Raw genomic sequence first — 21,237 nt, forward strand, 5'->3', positions numbered from 1 at the left:
GTGGTGAACATTTTGCAGTATATACCAACACTGAATCATTATGTTGTACATCTGAAACTAATAATGTTACATATCAATTAAACACCAATAAAAAAGACAGGCATTCAGATCAAAATATGAGTAAGACATTTATAATTATTAGATTATAAATATAAACTTATAGAATTTAAATTTATAGAATTAAAGTTTTAAAATTAAACTTATAGCATTAAATCCAGGGATTTCTCACTAGGTAAATATTTGCAGAATAAACTGGTTAACTGTTCAAAGTTGGGACTCATTAAATATTAAATACATTCAGTAGTAATTACATATCTAAATCCCTTATAAATATCCTTTGAAAATATCAAGAAGGCATTTGGCTAAGCAGCTAAAAATAAACTTATTTGTTGGAAGAATACAAATCAAATTTTTAGTAAGTGATGAACATACTTACCCATAGGTTACTCCAGCAATGCTACACTTCTTGAAGTTCATGATATTGCATGTAAGAGTTCCAGTTTTATCAGAAAATAGGTATTTCACCTAAATCAAAGAATAGAAGAAACATACATCAACATTGTAGCTAAGATGCAGAGACCAATAGATCATGTCTCCCCTTCTATATTTTTCAAAATCTCTATTAATTTTATTTTTATTTTATTTTATTTTATTTTATTTTATTTTTATTTTATTATGTTATGTTAGTCACCATACAATATATCATTAGTTTTTGATGTAGTGATCCACGATTCATTGTTTTCATATAACACCCAGTGCTCCATGCAGTACGTGCCCTCTTTAATACCCATCACCGGACTAACCCATCCCCTCACCCCCTCCCCTCTAGAACCCTCAGTTTGTGACTGGAGATTATCCTAAGTGAAATAAGTCAAGCAGAGAAAGTCAAAAATCTCTATTAATTTTAAATGGTAAATATCCTTACAGTAAAATACATTTTATAATTATATACAATTATATATTATTATAAAATTAATATATTTTCACACTTAGACCACTTAAAAATCTTTTCCACTAACCAAGCCTAGAATTGAATTGTGTGGAAATGTGCAAAGGAGGCTTCAGTAACAGCCTGGAGCCATGTCAACCTATAAGCCTAAGCACTAAGTTCTACCATAAGGCATCTCAAAGACACAGATCACTCTCCAACCTATTCCCACAATCTCATACATCACTCCAGTCTAGTGTTCAATATATCAAGACAACAAGCTCAAACTTTGGCAACCCTCAAATATTTTTTAATCACTCCACTCCTAGTTGAATTAGGAAGGCATATACTGAAACAACACAGAACAAACAAATCTTCCTCCATCACAGTAACAATCAAGATTACATGAAGGCAGCATAGGACTGCTATAGATTATATGTAACTTTCTGAGATACAAAATTTTACAGACTTAATACACGAAGCTTTCAACATACAAAGGTGAAAAGATAAAATTTCTAGAGGTCAACAAGCCAACCATTTTGACATAATTAACTGGATGCAAAAGAGATGAACTCAAAATGCATAGGTGCTGTGTGAATTATGTTCCCTCCAGTGGATCATGTGATGGGGAAGAAGGAAAAGAGTTCAAGATCACAAGAGGATAGTAGCCCAGTTCAGGCTCTGGATACTAACTAGTCATGTGGACTCTAGAAAAGTCACCTCATCCTTCTTAGCCCCAATTTCCACATCTATGAAACAAAGAGCTTGGCCAGAAGATACGGAACATCATTTTATGTGTAACATCCTGGAAAATTATGTCATGGATTAGTTGAAGGGAGAGTAACTAACAGAATTGTCTCCAGTAAAAATTCCAGTTTCTCAGGCCATGATTGCTGCTGGATGCTGGATGTACTCCAAGAATCACAAGGGGAAGCCATGCTTTATTGTTTTATGGAAGAGGGATTAATACTGTGAATTATTTATTCTGTACTTTTTCTTAATGATACAATATAGGCAAATACACTATGAATTATTTTTAAAGCAATCAAAGGGCTGTCAAGTAAAGGAAAATTATTAATGTTCCTAAAGAAGTCAAATATTACATAGAAACAAAAATATTAGTAAGGTATGGGTAATTCATGCTCCAACTATAAATAAGTTTTTATATAAGTTTTTTATGCAGTAAGTCTAGGGGTATAAAAAATTCAGTAGAATCAGCCTTCCAATGAAGTGTTTCCTTCTGCCCCTTTTTTAAAAAATTAAAAGATTATATGAAAATGTTAAAAAATGAAAAATTTCTAATAAGGAATTATCCAGGTTTGCTCTCATTCTCCTATTATCCTTAAGTTCCAACTCAAAACTTTTTGAGCAAGCAAACTTTTCCCATATTCCCAATTAGGATGCATTATTATCCTGGATACAACTTGAGCACTTTTAATCCTTCAATTACTAGGATCCAGTTAATGGGTCCTGAGAACAATGGGATATTGAGCACTATGCTAGACTGACCAAGGCAACCAAAGACCTCATCCCAGACACATCCACACCCTTGAGTGGGCTCAAAAGGCTCAAGATGAAACAGACACCACATCTCTAACATGTCTCTCACTTTACTGTGTTCATAATTGGAGAGACTGTTATGGGGGCATAGAAGAAAGATCAAATAACTTTACCTGAAAAACTGTAAAAGGGTTCAAAGAGGAGGCAAATTTAGTCTGACATATATAGCACCCACCCCCTAGGGCTGTTGGAAGGTTTAAATAAGATGTATAAGATGAAATTATAATCTTTAATTGCAATGCATTCAAAAGAGGATATTCCTTACAGTAATTTCAACATAAGATGAAGATATAATGCAAAACACAACTCATTAAAGGCAATAGGAGTTTCAAGGGTAATGGCAGAAAAGAAACTCGTTCCCTGGAATGCTCCAGAAACAAAATCTAAGAAGTGTGAGAAATTTAATAGATTTATGTCCTTCAAATTAGCTGCCCCATGTTTTGTAAGATTACCCAATACCTGCATATCTGAGCCACCATTTTCGCTATCATTTATTCCTGATAAACAATTTTAATGTCCAGAGTAATGTTGCCGTATATTTTTTGTATTATTTTTTTTTGCAGGCACCTTCTAGATAATAAAATATATTGATGCCTCGAAAAGCAGGTCAAAGCCAACTAACATTTCTATTTCACAATACTTTCAAATGCTGTATATATAGCTCTTCAGACATCAAAACCACGTTCATAGACAACTGTTTTTCTGAAATCTCTCGTGGTTCTAGCACTGGTCTCTCCTGATGCTGGAGTCACCACTACCCAAGTTCCCAAAGAGGCTCTCACCTGCCCAAGCTCTTCATTAAGGTTTGATGTCCTGGCCATTGCAGGAGTGTCATTTCCTAGATAATACATGTCTGTGTCCTGAGAGAGAAGGGGTGGAGGGCGCTTCAGAAAATATATACCATTAATCCTTCATTTAGACTAACACAGAAAAGAAGCTACAACAGATAATATTAGTGCTCATTTTTAATTTGGGGGTGAAAGTACAGTGGCTATTAGTATAGAGAAACACTGTGCTAGAGGAAGAAAACAAGCAATTTATATACAGAAGGTTTGGTTTTGAGATGATCATTGCATGACCTAGACTAACCCATACTTCTGAGTTCAGCCAATACCTTCTTCATGGGATTATAGTCTACAAATACTGGCTGCTGAAGTCCAGTGCTTCATGGCATGGCAGTTGCTTTAAAATTACACCTCTCCACTCTTGCACCAGAATCCAAGTTTATGGTCCCCATGACCTTTGACATGCAATGCACACTGAAATAGACACAACTACGAGATCTTTCGTGCAGCACTAATTAGACTGTAAAAGCAGGAGCAGAATTTGCAGCCATTTTGTCTCCACTCACCAGGAGGCATGCACCCGCTCAGCTCTCTGCCTCTATGATCTCCCTTAATCCTCACAAGAACCCCTGGAATAAATAGGGACCAACGTCCTCCAGTTTCGTAGACTAGGAAGCTGAGGTGTCAGGTAACCAGTCATTGCCATCACCGGCTCAGGGACAGCCTTGCCAGAGATCCCTTGCCAGTTCTCTGGCCAGTTTAAGTCCCAGACCCAATCATAAAGGAAAGATATTTGTCCTTTTCTGGCAGCTCAGCTGAAGGACTGATGCTCTGAGAGAGTATGAGAAAATACTGGTTGACATTGCTCCAGCAGCTCAGCTTTGAGACTCTGCTGTGATACTCACCCAGTTTATAAAAAGGGCTTGAGTGTATTTCACAACCTCAAGGGTCACCAACAGACTGATGGGAATCAGATTGTTGTATAAGATGATGAACGTCAACAAGTTATATCCAAAATTATCTGAGGTCGTGTCTGTGGACGAAAACCAAAGTACCTGTATCACTTTAGTTCATCTCGTTCAGTTTCCTTTTACTTTATTTTTGTGGACTTTTTCTAAAGATGTTCACCAAAAAAGTCTACAGGCTTATGTATAAATTTAGAGATTTGAGTTAAAACAGTTATGGAGCACTTAGTATATGGTATGAACTGTGAATACAAAGACTATTAATACAATCTCTTCTAGTAAAGAGCTGGCTTCTAACAGGAGGTTGTAGGGGAGGGGAGTGAGCAGGAGTGAGCATGCCCCTTCCTGACCATGCAGCAGCATACATCTACTGAGGAGGAGTTCATAGGGCATTGCTGAAACCAGAAGAGGTTTATTTTAATGGGAAGGCATGGTCACTGAAGGCCATCCAGAAGAACAGAGGCTTTAGTTAAGTTTTGGCAGAAAGAGAGAAGACAGCTAACTAAAAAGGATGCAGAAAAGAAGACAGGCATGTCAAATGGCTGTAAGGAGTATCTACAACCTTACTAAGGTAAGAGTCCATCTGGGATACTCCAAAGAGTTTGTAAGATATAAAGAAGTGTCAACGGTAGCAGGTAAAAAGAGGGAAGCAGGAAGACTGGAGCTATTTATTGAAGATAACAGAAGAAAATCTTAACAGAAGAGGACCCCTAATGATGGATCAAGACCCCTAGGGGACAGAATCCAAAGCAGAAGTAGAGTCAGCTTAGACAGGAAGAGGAACCAGGAGAGAGAAAAGAGGTACAAGGTCTGTAACAAAAGAGAAAAGTTCTTTCCTGATGACCATGACACCCTGGTTAAAGGAAAGAGTAGAAAGAGCTTAACTTGGCAAGAGGTGAGGAAAGGTTGCAGGAGGCTAAAGGTTTGACTGGTATCAAAGACGCCTCTTGAGGGGAACTGGTATTTCAAGATAGCAAAAGGCTAGGATTGGAGATTAGTAATTTGTAAGGACTTCAAAACACACTTGAGCTTTACCTCCAGGAAATTAGTCAAATGGTAGTGGTTTGACTCAGCCTACAAGTTCTGGAGGGTAGCTGTGATGGCAGCATAAGGGGCTAGTAAAGGGTAACAGGGAGTAGGCACAAGCTAATCAGTAGTTTCACCTTCCTACCATCCCTTCATTTTCTTCTCTCCTACCAAGGCTTCTGTTTTTCCTGTTGATTGTTTCTTTTCTTTCTGACATGTCACTTTGCAACCTTGTTCTTTTGAACTAAGTAGTTGCTAAATAGGATCTCTAAGTACCAATAGTTAACAAATGTCTCTGAGGTATAATTTCCTTAGGAAGAAATATCTGCCAATTAGAATTATGTATTAAGAAATTTCAAATGTCAGGTTTGAATACAGGCCAAAAGCAACTTTGAATCATCATATATATTATCAATAAGCAGAGCACATTCGGGGAAGACCCTATGTATAAAAGTTCATTCAGCCAAACAAAAACAATCAAGTGGAGATGATGGAGGACAGAATCTGATAGAAATTGAAGTCAAAGCTCCTACAGTGACAATGTAAATGTGAAGTCTGATGGCTTTTAACAGAGCTACTCCAACTTTTCCAAAAGAGAACAAAGCAGACAGCATTATGGGTGGGACACAAAGACTATTCTTCCATCATGAATCATACAGCTAGTACTGGAGTTTGAAATTAGGCAATTTAAATGCCAGCTTCCACAAAGCCTGTATACCAAGATTATGCCAATGCTGTTTATTTACCCAGATCATGACATTTTGAAACTATATATGTACACAAAGATTCAATCTTCATATTTGAAGCTAGACATATCCAAATTTTAAGAACCAAAACCAAGAGTTTTGATTCCACCTACAACTCAAGTCCCAGTCATATTTGTAAAGTGGCAATAATAGTTCTCCTGGGCATTCAAAAGTGTTTGATTTTTCTGCATGAGATAATTAGAAAAGGAAAAAATGTTTTTATCAGTTTAACCAAAATATATTTAAAGAATAACAAAAACTTCAAGCAAAGATTCCAAAGTTTTAAAATTCAGATTTATTTTTTAAAATATTTTGTCATTAAATTTTATTTATTTTTGGAATTGCTATGTAAGGAGATTGGCAAATCTCTCAAAAAAAGGAAGCAATAAAACTGAATAAAATTATCAAAAACAAACATTTAAAGTGCTTGGAAAGTGATCACAGTGCATACAAAAAATTCAAAAGCATGTATTCAAAAATTCTACTTAATCTAAGTGGAGACCTTAGGCATTTAAGTCAGAAGCTATTTCCCTCTCCTTTCCCCTTGAGCCATGATGTTTAAATTCTGTTCTGGGTGGGTGGTTGGGACTGACAGTTTGAGTCCCCTCCACCCCATGCCCCCAGCTCCATATTGCAGAAATTCTGTCCCAGGGTGAGGCAGGCTGGTACTCTTAGAGTAAGGCAGGTTGTCAGGACAGGAACAGCCTGAGGAAGATGACATTATTTGGAACACAGCATGAAAAAAGCCACGCCGAGGGCACTGTCAAAAACAATAGAGATTCCAGTGGCTAATAATCAGGGAAGACAAATATCTCACAATACTAGTAGGAGCAAACAAACTAGAAGACTAGCCAGAAATTAAACAAAGATATCCATGGAAAGAAATGGCCAAAGAAACCTTGGTAAGATCACACTCAACCCTGGTGGTCCAGAAGGTCATGTCCATGCATAAGGCTGCACCTGCTTAGGAGAGACCAGAGAGGGTACTTGTGAGCAACTAGTCCCTGACTGAATGTGGGCAGACTTTAAATTCCCCAAACACTGAAGGCATTCTACAAGCCACACATAGGTCAAACAACCTCTGACCAATCACTGGCTAATCTCTAAGCTATGCTGACCTCTAGGAATCCAGGCTTGAAAATAAAAACAAGGAGAAGAGTGATTGCTAATGAAGATAGGGTTTCTTTCTGTGGTGCTGAAAATGTTCTAAAGTTAGGTAAGAGGTAAAGGTTGCACAATCTGTGAATATACTACAAACCACTATATATCTTAAACTATACATTTGAAAAGCAATAAAAAGTCAGAACATGGAAATAAAACTGAGCAGTAACAGCAGAGGCTATACACTGCAGGAGAAAACAGACTTCACAGAATCTTTCCAGGCAAGTCACTAAACAGATAAAAAACAGCAACAAGCCCCAGGAGGAAGAGGAAACAGAATCCAGAACTGCCCCAACATATTATCTAAAGCACCCAGTTTTCAACAACAAAGAAATATGAAACTACAAAGAAACAGGAAAAAAAGCAATAGAAACTGCCTTTGAGGGGGGACCCAGATGATGGACCAAAGACTTCAAAGAAGCTGTTATAAATATATTTAAAGAACTAAAAGAAACCGTTTAAAGAATTAAAAGAAAGTATGATGACAATGATTGTTTAATCAGAGAGCATTAAGAAAGAGATAAAAGAAAGAACCAAGTAGAAATTATGAAACTGAAAAGTATGATAATTGAAATGAAAAAAATCACTAGTGGAGCTGAAGAGTAGATGTGAGCTAGCAGAAGAGAGAAACAAACTTCAATGTAGATCAATAGAGCTTACCTAATCTCAAAAAGAGAAAGAAAACAAAATAAGGAAAAATTAACAGAGCCTAAGGTCACATCATTTGGACCAACTGGTACATAATGGAATTACCAGAAAGAGAAGGGAGTGAAGATGTGGCAGAAACAATATTTGAATAAATAATAGCTGAAAACTTCCCAAATTTGATGAAAAATATTAACATACACATCCAAAAAGCTCAACAAACTCCAAACAAAATAAACTCGAAGTTATTGAAAACCAAGGACAATTTTGAAAGCAGCAATAGAAAATGACTCACATATAAGGGAAAAAGTAAGATTAACAGCTGACTTCCCATCAGTACAATGGAGGCCAGAAGGCAGTGGGATGGCATATGCAAAGTACTGAAAGGAAAAAGAACATAACCAAGAATTCTACAAGAATCCTGTATCAGCAAAACTGTGCTTCAAAAACAAAGGAGAAATTAACACATTCCAAGATAAAAACAGAGAATTTGTTGCTCTCCAATCTGCCTTACAAGAAATTCTCCAGGATGAAAGGAAATGACACCAGACAGGAATTAAATCCACATAAACAAAGGATATCGGTAAAGGTAATAACACAACAGGTACTTATAAAAGACAATTACATATTTTTTATCCTTTCTTTTGGACTTAAAAAAACATGGCAAAAATGATTATAAAAGTGCATCATTGGCCTTATACACAGATGTAATATATATATGACAGCCCAAAGCAATGACAGGATAAAGCTACATGAAGCAAAGAAATAACACAAGCTGGTAACTCAAATCTGTGGAAGAAATGAAGAGTACTAGAAATGGTAAATAAGTAGGTTCATGTAAAACAACTCTATAAGTGTATTTTCTTTTTGCTTAATCGACATTAAATAATATAAAGCAACAATTATAACACTGGATTACTGGGTTGATAACAGATGTAATATATATGATAATAGCACAACGCAGGGCAAGAAATGAATCTATACTGGAGTAAAATTTCTGTATTTTACTGGAATTTAGTATTAATCTGAAGCAAATGCTGATTAACTAAGACATTTATTGTAATCCCTAGAGCAACCACTAAGAAAATAACTCAAAAAATAGTTAAAAATACAATCATTTGAATATAAAACAATCCCCACATGTGTTCACCCTTCATTTCATCACAACTCCTAATCTTTCAAGAAGGTTGGCCTTTTATAGAGTAGCCAAAAGAATGAAGGATGGCATGGCCACCACACATAAACCACACTTGTAAGGGTTTTCCAAAGTGGTTTCATCCTACTTCAACAAGCACTCCATCCTGACACTTACCCATCTTCTTGATGTACCAGTTCTTTCCACCTTGAGACCCATTCCAGTACAGGGCCCCCACTGAGCTCACCAAGGCCATGACCAACAGGATGCCAAACAACACCAGGATCTGCACATTAGTCACTTTTTCAACATTCGATCTTTTGAGGGGTGCTTTTGTGGAATTCTGTACAACAGCATTGAAAAATGTATAAGAGTCACAGAACAGGCTTGGGGTTAAGGAGTGGGGAGAAAAGGAGGTAAGTTAACCAAATTCAACAAATAAAAATAAAAGACTGTATTTTTGCCAAATAACCAATGAAATTAAAAAGTGTACCATACTCCTGAATCAATAGCTAGTTTTAAATAATAACACATTTTGACTCATAATTCAATCTGTACTTATGATTACATTTTAGTATAAAATTAGCTACTTTTGCAATCTTAGAAAACAAGTTCTAAATCACTTAAAATCAGTTTAAAAGAAATCAGGATGTCATTAATTCAAGAGAAACTTAAAGATTCTGTACCATAAAAATCTAGACTGAATCTTCAAGGTAATAATAGAGCTCTATAATTAATATACAAAGAACTATTTTTGCAGTATATATTTTCCCCTCAAAATTGAGGAAAAAAAGACATACACAGACACACACATCCAAAATGCAAAATAGGTGTTGACATCAATAGGTAACAAAATAAATGAATGGACAGAGTTCATTTGGAAAACTGAACAAGAAAAAAGCAGGAAAGTCAGGAAAGCTCTAGTGGCTGTGAGAAATCTGAGTGCAGTCTTGAGTCATAAACAGAATGTAGACAGGAAAGTAAAACAAAAGTGGAAGACAGCCTAGCCATCTATAAACATGCATGGTCTGATGTCTCACTGCAGGTGGGGAAACCATTCCAGCTCGAACAGAAGCCAGTGTTGGCAAGTGAGTTCAGAAAGATTCATTAAAGCCAGATTCAAGGACCTCTACACATAGGTGAAAAATTTGGAACTATTATTCTCTCAGCATTGGAAAAGTCAATAGACCTATTTGCACCAGACAATTATGCACCTGAAGTCATTTACTAAAAATGTTCTGATTGTAATTGTGGTGGGAAAAATAATGGTTTCCCCAATGATGTCCATGCCCTGATACCTGGACCCTGTAAATACATTATTTTATGTGATAAAAGGGGTTTTGCTTACATGATTAAATTAAAGATATGACTGGGATATCTGGGTGGCTCAGTTGGTTGAGTGTCTGACTCTTGGTTTTGGCTCAGGTCATGATCTCGGGGTCCTGGGATCAAGCCCTGTGTCGGGCTCCACACTCAGCATGGAGTTTGCTTGTCCCTCTCCCTCTGCTCTCCTCCCCCACCCCCGACTGTCTCTCTCTCTCTCTCTCATAAATAAAAAAGCTTAAATTTTAAAAAATTAAGGATATGACTTGGGGAAATATTCTTGGATTATGCAAGTAGGTCCAACTTAATCACACTGGCCCTTAAAAACAGAAAATGAAGAGATCTTTTCCTGGCTACAGTCAGAGGGAAATGTGACTACACAAGAATAGCCCAAGAAATGCAATATTGCCAACTGTGACAATGGAAAAAGGGGGTCACGAGCCAAGAAATTTGGGCAGCGCTAGAAGGAAGAAAAAGGCAAGGAATAGATTCTCCTCTAGAACCCCCTAGAGTGTGCTAGAAAAGAATGCTGCCCTGCAGGCTTCGTGACATGGATGAGACCCATACCAGACTTCTGACCTACAGAACTGTAACATGACAACTCTGTGTTACTTTAAGCTACTAAATTTGTATAATTTGTTATGGCAGCAATAGGAAACTAATACAGTACCCAGAAGATGTTAATAATCCATTCCTGGAGGGGAGCAGAGCCTGGATTAGACCGGAAGCCAGGAATTAGATAGGGGCAGATAGACACAGGAGCTTCAGTCTACAGGTCTCCCTCCATGAGTCACAAGCTTGGTCTCTCTACTGGCAACCGATTTGCAAAAATCAGATGATCTGAAAGCTTGAAAGGCATTAACTGGCCATAAAAATGGTGCGTTATGCAAAACTTAAGTCAGCACTCTTCACTGTTCTCAACTCATCTGATCATTAAAAGAGTTAGGATGAAAATGTCTCCAAAAAGAAGAATATGAATAAAACCACAACATAAAAATAAAATCAAATGAAAACGGAGAGCAATTCATCCCTAAGTTCCCTAGAGAAGCTCGTACCACAACATCACTGAAATGGTTACCTGAATTCTATCACCAAACCCACAAATACTACCATCATGGCCTGGTTTTCTGCAGGGTAGGGAGGTAGGTAATCAGTTTACCGGTCGTTTTGAAATGTTTCAGTATTTAAACAGCACAGCAACAACTTCCTTTATATTCTCCTTTCTCCCTTTCACTTCAGTTCTCTGAATTGTCCTTTACAGACTTAAAAAAAAAAAGTCCTTTAAATTTCTAAATGGAAATCTATTAGTGAAGGCTGACCCATCAATCAAATCCCATCTACAGGTTGATGGGGACAACATATCACCTCTGGTCTTACGGAAGAAGCCAACAGACCAGTTCCAAGACTGTCTATCCCCATCTTTTAAAACTCATGATCTTATCATTCTGAACATTCACTGGAGCACAGGGAGAAAAAATTTACAAAAAGCATCATTTCTATGACTCCATTAGTTTACTGGCTTCTGATCTTTTCCAATGGTTCAGTCGTGGCCAGTTAACAGGGTTAGAAAAAGTTATCTTTCATCCAGTACAAGAGCCCCAAACTTCATCACACACACTTTGTGGAAAGTCAGGCTCTGCCTATTCACTCCCATTCCCTGAACATTTCAACTTACAATGATGAGCTTGTAATGTTAAATTCTGACTAGCATTTTAAACTCTTCCATAAAATTCTTAGAAAATACTTCTGCTTTTGAGTAATGGAGTTCTTAATAGAAATAAGCATCTTTCAACTAACATCTTTCATGAAGATGTTAGTGATTATGTGAATCTATACACATGTTAAAACACATAGAATTGTATAGCAAAAAAGTTATTTTTATGGTTTGTTAATTCAACAAAATTTTAATAGTGATAAAAAAATAAAAACTTGAATTAAGTGGCTATATATAATTCCAGAACCATCTCTATTGTCATTTACATTTCTTAGAATGTTTTGCTATTAAAAACAACTATGAAACTAGTGCTGATAAATGTATTTAATAAAAATTTTACTTATAGTAGTTAAAAAAAAAAAGCCAAAATGTCAGAGTTTGAAAAGTTTATAATTGACCTGAATTTTATACACTTTCTGCCCTCCTAAGAAAGTAGTCGGTAGAGTAACTAGTGAGAACATGGACTCAGGAGCCAAACTGCCTAGGTTTGAATCCCAAATCTCTCTCTTACTGGGTGGGTGTGTAACTTCAGTAACTATTAGACACTGGGTCTCATTGTCCTCATCTAGAAAATGGGCTCAATAATAGTATCTTCCTCATAGGGCCATTATGAGGAATAAATGAGTTAATACATGCAAATTGCTTAGAACAATGCATGTGGGCACTAAGTATTTGCTGTAATTAATGTGATGATACCTCCTTCCCATTAAATCAACCAATAGAAATAGTAATATTGAAAATATTTCCACGTGTAACTACACTGAACTTGAAACAGGGGAACTCTGAAGAGAAGACACTGAGGCAAGAGTTTACAGAGCAAACAAAAAGTAGAAGAACCCTAAAGTAATTGTGTTTCCCCTCTGTGGTCAAGCAGCACAAGTCCAGACAAAAAATGTTATTTCACAAACAAGATGGCTTCCAGCTATAGGTGTTATATTACATTCCTCTTGAAAGCTCATTATTTTTACTTGTTGCAGTCCTAAAGGCACAGCAAGTCTAGTGCAGATGTTTCTGGGTCTTTCCATCATTCTGTACTAGAACACTCAACACATAATAAGCCTTGCACGGGCTTATCACATGTAGGTGCAAGGAGGAGTGCCTATCTCACTCCCAAGAGCAAACTTCATGAGGTAACTGTGCACACTTTGCTCACTGAAAAGACGATAGGATCATTTTTAGGTATAACTCGATGATCTCTTACACCTTAGCTACAAAGCTGTACTACCAATGTCACCCTGAAAAAAACAATCTTGGAGAGTGGTTAAATTTGTAATATGCACAATCTAAAAACAGGTGTTGGGGTCCCATCTAAATCTGAGCTAAGTCTTTGTCATCTCTGTCTCTTTATCATAAAAACAGAAGTGATCTGTGGTCAGTAGAGCTCCCAGTGTTAGGTGTGGCTGCTGGCACTGAACTGGGAAGTCAGAGGATACTTAGTAGGTGGTGGAGCCCTAAACCATTCATCAAAGTAAAGTCTCCACATAACAGGCTATTCAGAACTAACAAACTTTAAACTTTCTAATCAGTTCTGAACCGGTGAGGACCTAGCAGGAAGGACAGATAAAACGCATCTCAGATACATTGAATAATCTTGATCCATCCAAGAGGGGCCTCAGCATTCACCAACTATTTGTTCTCTCAGCCACCATGGATCCCCACCCTCACGTACACACTCCCACTGCAGCCATTCCAACACACCCTAGCATCCCAGGGCCAAAACTTTTCCATGTCCTCATCCCCTTTGGGAGCTTTTCTTACCCAGCTGAGGGCACTCCTTCCCTGAAGCTCCTCAAAGCAGAGGGTGCTCCAGTGAAGACTCACATGCCTTGGAATCTGAAGCCAATAGTACTTCTGACCCTTATGACTCGAATGCCATGTTAAAACACTCACCGTGAAACTCATGCCATTTGGCTACACTGTCTTCTGCCTCGTCCCTCAACAAATCCACCAACCTCTCAGCCACGTCCCTCACTCTCTAAAGAGGTGAGCAGTTGGCTTATGGTATCCATCTTGGCCCCAGCCCTGCCATTATCCTGTCTTCAAAATCACAGCACGGAGCACCAGATACATTATCTCTCAGTCCTCACTACACACTGATCAGCCAGTTAAGCGGCAACTGCAACAGTCTTCAATGTCACGAGACTCTGAAGACTTATCATGCCCACCATCTCCTCCAATCCCTGCCACCCCGTCTCCATTGCATTTCCCAGCTGGGGTAGAAATGGGGTCTATCACCTCATCCGTTCTAATCAACATTTAACTTTCTCCTCCTCCATCATCTGACCTCAAACAGTCGGCCAACACAAGAGCCGCCCCCCCAACTCTCCATCTAAAATGGGTTTCTAGTATCTAGTCAACTAACAGCCCCAATCCTGGGTTGCTTGGCCTTTCTGTAGACACCTAGAGCACTTTGTAATGATACATACTGCAGCGATTCTCATTCTACCTGGTAATTCTGTATTACTCCTTAGTCTGTGTGGCTCCCAGAGGGTGAGCTGGGCCTTTCACTATTGTATCCACACAGCCTACTTCAAGATTTGGTGCGTGGTGGTCATTAAATAATTTTGAACTAAGAAATACAGTCAAATACATGCTTTGGAAGTGATACAAAAGAACAGACAAGCTGACAAGCTGAAAAGCTGACTCTCGCAAACAGCAACCATTAGCAAAATAAGATCCAAAAGATACCAAAGAAATATAAGAAATGACACATTGGGACACTGATTTATACAGAATTTCAAAAGCTGTCTGGCAAAATACACCATAATACAAATGCAGGCTGCTGTAAATTGACCAATATCTTGAAAATCATTAACAGGGAGAAAGAGCAAGATCATTTTAACTTAATTCTTTTGGTGTATGAAGAATAAATATTAGTTCAAAAATAACTGATTTTAAATTGCCAAGGATTTAATTAAAAGTACAATTTACTATTAAATCCTAATTCGTGAGGTGAGGAAGAGAAGTAGAGATATAAGAAAGTTAGACTGAATCTCTGCTTAAGTCCAGAAGATAAAATAAGTTAGAACTGATCATCGCCCTAAATCTGGAAAAAACAAAGACCATCGATATTTCAAGCAAGAGGTAACAAACATCTGAGAGAATAATGGAAATCCAGGAAAAACTACCCAAGGAACCAGAAATAAAAGGTACTTCCTTTCTAAATTTAGGTTCACAAATTCAAGCCCCTAAATGCAACATTTGCATTTGCATTCTCTACTCCATAAAAATGGACAGAAAAAATAAAGACTGAAATCAGCATTGTTTTTCAGCATAGAAATGTTTTACCTGCATGAGTTTGGTGTCGTGTCCAGTATAAACAACTATGCCAAAGACCCACTGAGTATTTCTAAGCTGTGTACCTCTTAATAAGATCTGGTCAGGCCCAAGGGGAACAGGGCTAAAAATAAGAAACAACATTTATATTTAATGATAGTTTGACAAATGAGCATGAGCTTTCCCCCTTAAACATAAACCCACAATTAATCAATTAATTCGATTGTTTCTTTTATTCAAATTTGAACTATTTCACTGAGAGGAGCAATGAAAGTTACCATTGCCTTCATCTACAAAAAAAAGAAAAAAGAGATCCACAAAAAAGTTTTATCCTATCCATTCATCACTACAAGAAAAATATATATTCTTCTTATAAAATGTTAGAGGGAATTGTATTCTCTTAAAACCCGGGCATGAAACTATACACCCAAAAAGGAAATTGCTAAAATAACAAGAAGCTTATTCATTGGGAAACCCAGTTTATTTTACAGACTCTAAAGCTAGAATATCAAATTTGTCAAGGATGATTTAATGGTTAAATAAAAGGCTGAATGATAATGTAGAAATTCAAAAGGGGGAGCCGACTGAATGGCTCTGCATGCTAAATGAAAACCAAGAAAGCAGTCACAGTTGTCATAGTTATTTTGGGTTGATTCCCACGATTAGGTCCTTCCCTCTGAGTCTGTTTAAAATACAAATGTGGGAAGCATCGGTAAGGAGCATGCAGATTAAAGATGGGCAGAAGGGAGAAACTGCACCCCAACATAATGACAAAAATGACTCTCCAACAATCAAACAAATGCCAAGAGGACAAAGACAACGAAATATAGACAACAGGGCAGTGAATATTCTAAAGGAAGAGTAATTGCTGTTCCTTCCACTCAACTTGATAAAAACAAATGCTACTTAGAAGAATGCTAGTCAAAAAAAAAAAAAAAAAAAAAAGGTTTCTCTAATAAATAGATTAGCTCTTATACACCTGATATGCTTCTCTTCTGCTCTTCTGGACAATTTTATGCAGCCCAAACCACCTCTCCTTCCTGGTAGGTAAGACACACAGAAAAACAGCCAGTACTTTTAATCTCATTTCAGACCCTGGGGCTGTTTTTCTTGACAAAAATCAGTTCTTTCCTTAAATTTAAGGGAAGGAAGGTTTATATTGACTGAAATTGTGCTTCAGGAAAAGCTCAGTCTCTCATATCTAAGCTAAACATAAGAAATCTCATGGTTTTAAAATATTTCAAAACCAAAAAAACAAGCTGATATTTTACCAATTCCAGTAATTCTTAGTCCCATTTAAGAACAAAAAAATAAAATAAAATAAAAACTAAGAAAAGCAAAAGTGATACCTTTTCCCATCTATGTGCAAGTTTCCAGTGAAGTCATAGAGATGGCGGTTGGGTCCTTCACATTCTATAGTTCCAGATAACTTCATCAATACTTCCCTTGTTTGCATGTCAGCAGTGTGACTCAGACCCTAAAATGTTAAACCAAAAGAGGAAACTGAATACAATCTTCCAGGTTTGGGGACAACATTCAGCATCCCCACTATTAATCCAAAGGAAATAATGAATCATCTAAAATGGAGTCACTGGGGAGGCTAACAAATCAAGCTACCAGCCCCTCAAGATAGACTTCCCAGGCAGCCTTTGCCATAGCAACCTAATGCAAAAGTTTCCAAAGAATTCAATGAAGTGCAAAGTTAAGATTCTCCCATTGTGCTGGGAAGATCCATGTTCAAGTAACCACATACTCAAGCACCTTGCAGAGAGCACTCTATTAGCTCTACTTTAATACAAGTCATAAAAACAGAATAAAGCATTCTTTTAATATAATGTTTTATTAGTGTTATATCTAGTACTCAGCAACACTTCTTTAAACAGAAAAAAAAATACCCTACTTAAATCAAATATCTAAAATAGAAAAGAAAGACCGGTGGACAGAATTATCAAATTCAACTTTATGCAACAGAAAATTTGGGTGTCAAATGCTTAAAATTTGTGTTACAGTAAAGACCATTTTTCATTCTAGAATTAAAATATATGGTAAGAACAGCTTTGAGGCATAGAAATTTTGTATCTGATGTATTACTTTCTAGAATTAAAGTGTCAGTTAAAACAACTATGTAAAGTAAGGTACCCAGAGCTTGCCTACTGCATCTCTCCATATAGAAGATGCCCTTTCCACCATGTGGCTCAACCTAGCTGACAGGATCTCTTTCCACCTGCACTAACAGACATAGATCTAAGATATAAATTAAGGCAAGATACCCTTCATTATCCATACTTGGATGAAGCTCACTTTTTCTAACTCCACTGTCTCTCTCAAGGGGTTCCCTTCATAATAAAAGCCAAGTTCTTCCCATGGGTTCCACTAGGGTTAAGGCATAACCCTATCTAGCAGAACATTTTTCTCTAGAAAATACAATGATTGGAATAGTGAACCAAATTTGCAATTTGGGTCTCCATAACAACACAAGTCATAAAAGATTACTTTACCTGACGTATTTTAAGGTTCGTCTCCCCATCTAGATTAGCTGTTTCAATATAACACATTGCCTGAGGTTCACTATGGAGAGAGAAATTTAAAAAGCCAAAGTTTAGTAAAATCCCCTCCACAAATTCACAGCTCATAAAGTCTCTACCATGGAAACTGTGTCTGCTGACTGGCCCTTCAACCACTTTAGTCCTAACTGACCAGAAAGACACTCCTCTTTGAGGCTCAACACCAACACAAAGTTGTTTGCCCAATGATCCACACTTATGGACCCCACATAATGCTGCTTGACCTTAAGTAGCAGAAATAACTGAAGTAGAATGAGAAGAGGACTGGTAGGTTAAGGGAAACACAATATGCTCCAGCTAAGACTCCACCACTGTGTTTGGATGACCCTTAGAGTCTGAGACTTGGCCTGCTCCTGACCAAAAGAGCCACCCTAGATGCAGCCAGTACAAACACAGCTTTTGAAGAACATTACAGCCAGAGTTCAGCAATCAAGCTTGGCAAGCCTTTTCTTCCCTGTACCTTTTACTATGTCAACACGTAACTTTTTAATCAAAACATCCAATTTTAAGGACAGAACACTCAAAGAATAACAAGAAGCATGGCAGGGGTGCCTGGGTGGCTCAGTTGGTTAAGCGTCTGCCTTCGGCTCTAGTCATGATCCATGGTCCTGGGATCGAGCCCAGTGTCAGGCTTCCTGCTCAGTGGGGAAACTGTTTCTCTCTCTCCCTCTGCCCCTCCCCCTACTCATGCTCTCTCTCTCTCAAATAAATAAATAAAATCTTAAAAAGAAAAAACAATAATCCTGGTAGATACTGTATTCCTATTTCTAATCATTGGGGTTAGCTGCATAGTTAGTGGTCAAGAGAATGGAGTCTGCAACCCACTGGCTAAGTTAAAATCTCCTACTGCTACCTTTGTGGGCTGTGGGGACTTAGAAGTTGTTTAATCTCTGTTTCTGTGTTTTCTCATGTATAAAGTAGGGATACCAAGGGTTTGGGGGAAGATTAAATGGGATAATGTACTCAGTGGACTGCTTAGCATAATGTACAGACTCAAACAGTAATGAGTATCCTAGAAATATGTTGTCAGCTCAGACAAACCATCTCATATTAAAACCAGGTTTTCTGAGGGTTATGGTGAAAATTCATACCCCAAACTGTCAAGTGATCCACATTTCCCTATTTCTCTTGTTACCAATCAATAGGGACAAATATGAGTCCTGCCCTATATATATGGTGCTCTTCCTTCTCTATGGGCCTGGGATCCTATTTTTAAACGTTTTATCTCAAGCAGTAAATTCATGCTAAGGCTTAGAATCCAATGTATGATCAAATCCAATAAAAGCAACACTGCATTCAAAGAAAATGCCAACGGTGTGAGTATCTAGGATTCCCTGCAGCACATAAAACATAGGAAGTTTCAGTCTTATCATAGAATTAAACTTGAACTCATGAAAAGGAGTTTATTTATATCCTAATTGTAGCACTCTGTCTTTGATATATACTTTTATGTATCAAGCCAAGGAAAAATCAAGGACTGCATGGTCCATTATTCATGTCACTTAGTGACTGGTGATACCTTTCCAGCATGAAACTACCTGGAGAACATGGCAGTGGCACTTGGGCAGATAGAGGGACACAACGTGGACGAATGAAGGGGCAACACCAACCACAGGTCATGTCTATGCTGCGAACGTGGGCCGGATCTCTGAGCAGCTAGTAAAGGAGGCCCTGGCTCTACGGGAAGACTCCCTGGACCCACCAGGAGACTGGTTCTCAAGCCTCAGAGAGGCTGCAGTCTTCGTGTTATTGACGGAATCACTCCACTGCTCTGGAGCATCTCCTATGAATACGAAATAGCCCAGAACTGCTATGAGACTAAAATGAAGCAATACATCTAAAAGAATTCTACAAAAGTACAAGGGAATGAAGGGAGAAAGAAAATTTAGGATTAAGGCAGGAACAAAAAAAGGCAAATGACAAGTAACTGAAGAAGAGGCCAGAGAGAGAAGGCTGGTGCCTCCAGGGGTGGGAGGGAAGGGTGGCTTGTGATTCCTATAGTCACCACTTAATGCTTTATTGTTCACATTTATTTCAAACAATGTGCCCACTTGCACACCTGACCTGGAGGATAGCAGGGCCATGTCTGCCGGGAGGTACTGCCCATTGATGACCTTCACAATGTCTCCCACTGCCACCTAGAAAACCAGGGACAAGGACAGAGAAGCATGAAAGACAGGAAAGCACAAACAGTCATTAAGGTGGTTAAATATTTGAAGAAAAAATTACTATATAATTATGCCATGAAGCTTAAGACAGAAGCCCAAATTATTTTCCTTGACAAGAACAAAAATTTTTCAGTACAAATGGTAATATTGCCTTTCTGCAGTGATGCCAAATGAAAAAAAAAAAAAAAAACATAAAAGGAGAGTAAGAAAAGAGAAGAGTCAGAACAACTATCAAGGTCTCATTTTCTTACGATTATTCCATCCACTTGCAAATTCCACTCTTGCACTCTGGAACAATCCCACAGCTGTACACAGTAGGGGAGAGTGGTTAAATGTACACCTCCAGAGCCAGCCAGAATGCTGGACTCAAAGCCCCCGGCTGGATTCCTTGCTAGACCTGAGTAACCAGGAGCAAGTTATGTAAACTCTGTGTGCATCAGTCTTCACATCTATATATATAATGGGGTTGAGAGCACATATATCATGGGGTTATTGCAAGGATCAATTGAGTTAATAAATTTTCTCCATTTTACAAATGGGGAAACTGAGGTTCAAAGAGAAATAACTTGATCAAGGTCACACAGACAGTGAGTGTTAGACCCAAGATTCAAAACTGAGCAACTGGCCAGTGGTCTGATTACAAAGCAATACTGATTTCACCCATGAACAGTGCATCTAAAAGGTTCCCTGGAAACATACCACTTAAAACAGAGATTTGTGTAGCCTCAAGAACTTCAACAAAAAAAAGAGTCACAGCCAAAGTCAGAGACCACCTAGGGAAATAGACTCCACCAGACACAAGACCCCAAGCTAAAGAAAAAGGCCTTAATCTGCTGACCATGGGGCACCATGGCCAAGGGTTTGTAAATCCTTTAAATGAGGTCACAGAAGCACCCAGATAGGTAGAATATAGGCTTTCAAGTCAGGCAGGCTGAGGTTCAGATCCTAGCTTCACAGACACACTAGCCCTGGGATCTTGGCAAGTTCTTCACCTCTGTGAGCTCTAGCGTCCTCACTTATAAAATGGAGAAAGATCAACACTTACCTTATAGGGCTGATGCAATGATTAAGGAAGTATATGCAAGTGCCTGGCCTGAAACAGGCATGTGCTAGTCTCTACCAGCAGGAGTGCAACCAAATGGACACTGAGTGTGAAAGTCAGACAGGCCACGATTCTCAGACAACAAAAGAACAAAGGCTGTTCTCAGCACACGTGAGTAAGTTCAAAACACAAAATGGGC

The 21,237-nt window shown here is 38.0% G+C and overlaps 1 protein-coding gene across 3 annotated transcripts in view; it reads right to left on the minus strand.

Annotated features, from left to right (window-relative positions):
* Positions 1 to 21,237, minus strand: part of LOC118544814 (phospholipid-transporting ATPase IB) — a 581,647-nt gene that overhangs the window by 416,052 nt on the left and 144,358 nt on the right. For all 3 annotated transcript variants that reach the window (XM_078070549.1, XM_078070551.1, XM_078070550.1), the window contains exons 7-14: positions 19,893 to 19,966; positions 17,763 to 17,832; positions 16,614 to 16,741; positions 15,277 to 15,388; positions 9,129 to 9,294; positions 4,179 to 4,306; positions 3,271 to 3,348; positions 437 to 525 (exon numbers count right to left, since the gene is read on the minus strand). In XM_078070549.1, the coding sequence (XP_077926675.1) occupies positions 437 to 525; positions 3,271 to 3,348; positions 4,179 to 4,306; positions 9,129 to 9,294; positions 15,277 to 15,388; positions 16,614 to 16,741; positions 17,763 to 17,832; positions 19,893 to 19,966 (845 nt within the window). The remainder of the gene's footprint in view (positions 1 to 436; positions 526 to 3,270; positions 3,349 to 4,178; positions 4,307 to 9,128; positions 9,295 to 15,276; positions 15,389 to 16,613; positions 16,742 to 17,762; positions 17,833 to 19,892; positions 19,967 to 21,237) is intronic.

This window comes from Halichoerus grypus, chromosome 4 (genome assembly GCF_964656455.1).
Source record: "Halichoerus grypus chromosome 4, mHalGry1.hap1.1, whole genome shotgun sequence".
Taxonomy (NCBI): Eukaryota; Metazoa; Chordata; class Mammalia; order Carnivora; family Phocidae; genus Halichoerus; species Halichoerus grypus.